This window comes from Sinocyclocheilus rhinocerous, unplaced genomic scaffold, assembly GCF_001515625.1.
Source record: "Sinocyclocheilus rhinocerous isolate Xijiao unplaced genomic scaffold, SAMN03320098_v1.1 scaffold853, whole genome shotgun sequence".
NCBI lineage: Eukaryota > Metazoa > Chordata > Actinopteri > Cypriniformes > Cyprinidae > Sinocyclocheilus > Sinocyclocheilus rhinocerous.
In genome coordinates this window covers 2403625-2407428 of record NW_015627738.1, presented here as the reverse complement: position 1 = coordinate 2407428, position 3804 = coordinate 2403625, and the positions used below count along the sequence as shown (strand labels likewise).

The window sequence follows — 3804 nt, the reverse complement described above, 5'->3', positions numbered from 1 at the left end:
CACACACACACACACACACACACAAATGGCTAATCCAACTAATAGGCAAACAATTGTTTTCTCTGGACATCTGTTGTGATTTTGCAACACTTTCTCACGAACAGGAGCTGCGCTGTCAATTATATTACAAAACAGGATGCATTATGTAACGTATGTACTGATACAGCACACAGTGAGCATATAAATTAACCGTGTGTATGCTAGAGACGACTACACTGCATTCATTACTTCAGCTCAAAGAGGGATCTTCCCATGGGAGCATTAACAACACACCATTCTACTGACATTATGAAGCTTTCAACACAAATAATGGGAGCAAAGTATTCTCAAAAATCCTATGCAACCATGAACCATTTTCACATACACTGTATGACAGAAGTGGTTGCTATAGTGATCCCTTTTCTCCCACATGTTACGTAGGTTATGAGCTGAGTGACTAGCCTACTTCCCTAAAGGGGAAAGTAGCTGCCTTACATTCCAGCTGGCAGGAAATCAAGCTGAAGCCCAGGAAGCTGGAACGTCTTACTTAAAAATCTGGACTATTTGATTGCTGTTATACAGTTATTAGACAGATATGTCACTCAAAAATTAAAACTGTCATCAGTTACTCACCCTCATGTCATTCCAAACAGTGTTAATATTATTAATGAAAATAAAATGAAAACCATTTTATATATATATATATATATATATATACAGTATATATATTTCTGTGGCTATGCATTCATAAATCAATAGCTAAAATGAAAAAAATGAACAGCATTCATTAATCAAGGTTCACGTTAACTTTTACATATTAATAAATTCAACATTCAAAGTTTAATGAATGAACATTTATTATGTATTATGTAAGTATTATGAACAAACAAATTAACAATGAACAATAGTATTAGTATTTTTAAATGACTATTTACTTACATTAATAAATGCTGTAAAAAGAACATTTCATGATACCTACAGAGTATAACTTAAAGGACACGGTGCAGAGGAAAATAGATTATATTATAAAACGTTATTTATAAAATATTGTATTTTATGCAATATAATATAAACGATTATATTAAAATATTATTTACAATTATATTTCAATGCTTTTGTTTTATTTTCCAAAAAACTTTTGTAGTGCTTTTGCAAGCGAATGCAACATTTTTGGGATGTAACAGTAGCCACACCATTAGCCGAATGTCAAAATGTTTGTGTTCCTCCCAAAAAATGTTGTATTCGCTTGCAATGGTTTGAAGGTTTGGTGGTGTGGGAATTGCGATCACGATCTTCCAGGTTTGAAGAGTGATGAACTCCAAAGATCATTTAGATCATCAAAATACGAAATTGTAGTTAACATACATGGTATAGGTGAGGTTATATTAACTACTGATTGTATCATAACACATGCATAAAGAGTATACAATACAAAAGACAATATACAAGAACAGTAATAATACACACAGTGACCTTGGGATATGCATATTCATTCATAGAAAGGTTTGGCTATGAATTAATGAAAGAAGTCCTTTCCTATGGGCAGTATGTGTCTGATTCAAAGTGACTTCCAGTGGGGTGAGGTGAGCATCATTGGGCCATAAAACCAGTCTTACACTCTTAAAAATAAAGGTGCTTCAAAAGGTTCTTCACAGCGATGCCATAGAAGAACCATTTTTGGTTCCACAAAGAACCATTCAGACAAAGGTTCTTTAAAGAACCATCTCTTTCTTACCTTTTTGTAATCTGAAGAACCTTTTTTCACCACAAAGAACCTTTTGTGAAACAGAAATACTTGGGGAAATTCAGATATTAAAGGTTCTTTATGGAACCATTTAGACAAAAAGGTTCTTCTATGGCATCGTGAAGCACCTTTATTTTTAAGAGTGTATATAAAAGCTTCAGTTAATAATAATAACCTTGCTATTTGTTGCTTTTCAATTCTGCTATCCTCTAGTCTAACACATGTCAATTCATCTTTCTTTGATGTTAGCATGTGTACTGAGCGTTGGTGTTTTTGATTACAGGGCCCCTGAAGGTGCGCCGTTAAAAAGCAAGATGATTTATGCTAGCTCGAAAGATGCCATTAAGAAGAAGTTTACAGGTGAGTACAGTCATATTCACTAAGAATACCCATAATGCATCTTTATAAAAACAGATAGTATCTGGATGCTGGGTCCTGAGTGATGATTGGTCAATACATTCTTCCAAGAAATGAATGATATTGTAACCGCTATGACACCAAATAACCAAACATACATTCATATATATATATATATATATAGGCTATATATTATACATTAAAGAATCAATCCCAGTTAGATCAGGAACAAAGAAAGCACACATAACTTCATGTTCACATTGAAACAAAACACGCCAGTAGTACAGCATTTTTTTATTAAAAGTCCTTATTTTGAAATCGAATGCAATCGTGTCCTTTTTCAGGGATCAAACACGAATGGCAGGTTAATGGTTTAGACGACATTCAGGATCGCTCAACCCTGGCAGAGAAGTTGGGCGGAAGTGTGGTCGTATCGCTGGAGGGGAGACCATTGTAAACTCAACAGCCATGTGCCATCTGGATTCCACATGCTTTCATCTTAGCAGCTGTCTCTATCATATGATCATGAAGGAATACTCCTAGTTTGTCTTTATTTCCTTTTTCTTTTTCCACATTAAAGAGATCTCATTAACATATGTAAGAAAAAATCTACCAGTTGAATGCTAGCTTACTTTTGAGGTTAGTTTTTATACGTCCCCAAAGAACTTTCTGCCTCCCTCTTTGTGTTTTGCCAAACGACAGTAGAAAGCTTGGATGATCAGATATTAAGAGTTGATATGATGTATTCACAGAGATATTCTATTATGCTGTAAGAAGACTGCTGTATATTAATGCCTCACAGCAATGCATTAACCGGTGACAAGCACTTTACACGTTTGAAACTATTTATTTGAACTCTTCTACCTAATTTGGCTCTTTTGACATGGCGAACACATTACGTTTATGCAGATAAACAAAGCACTTTTGGTTTTTACACTACCAGTTGAAGGAGGACTTTCTGGAAGTTCTTTGTCTGTCAGCACGGAATAGAAGTTACCACTAAGTTTTCATTCCTGTTACGCATATGGACATAAACAGATGAGTTCTGAACTCCTCCACTGCAGCGTTTGATTCAAACGCACCTCTGAACGTGAAGGCCGAGCTGCTTGGAATGATCTTTTTTTTTTTAACACTACATGAAAACACAATATTATCTGTAAAGATGGCAATATTTGCAGCCCGAAGTGAAACATTGTTTTTGAGACCGAGGAAGGTGCCACTTTGAAATAAAATGTTGTGGCAGAATTCTTGAATGGATTTCTTGGCTCAATTAAATGGTCTGTCATTTCAGAAGGGTGTGAGATGTGACCTTAGTGAGACGTTATCTATCTATCTATCTATCTATCTATCTATCTATCATCTCTATCCTGTAATGCTGTATATATATAGAAGTACAAAAGGTCAATACAAACTTCCAAGACTTTTTAAATCTGCTTTAAGCAATATTCAAAGTTTCTCTCGACAAACGTTCATTTTCTGGTTATTGAATGGTTTGTTAGTATTTGGTTTGGCTTTTTTTAGGCATTCTGATTCTTTCATACCAATCAAGTAAAGCGTTGAACTCACTAACCATCACAGAGAGGCTCAAAATCACTTTCCAGAACATTCTCGTTCACCGTTCCTGGCTGGTGGAATGATCTTCCCACCCCTATCCGGAATGCTGAATCCCTGACAATTTTCAAGCGACAGCTGAAAACTCATCTCTTTAAACGCTACTTGACTTT

General features: G+C 35.1%; 1 protein-coding gene across 2 annotated transcripts in view; it reads left to right on the top strand.

Moving 5' to 3' along the window:
- Positions 1-3126, top strand: part of LOC107733868 (cofilin-2) — an 11531-nt gene extending 8405 nt beyond the window's left edge. For both annotated transcript variants that reach the window (XM_016545706.1, XM_016545699.1), the window contains exons 3-4: positions 2007-2083; positions 2425-3126. In XM_016545706.1, the coding sequence (XP_016401192.1) occupies positions 2007-2083; positions 2425-2537 (190 nt within the window). In that variant the 3' untranslated portion in view covers positions 2538-3126. The remainder of the gene's footprint in view (positions 1-2006; positions 2084-2424) is intronic.
- The last annotated feature ends 678 nt before the right edge of the window (positions 3127-3804 follow it).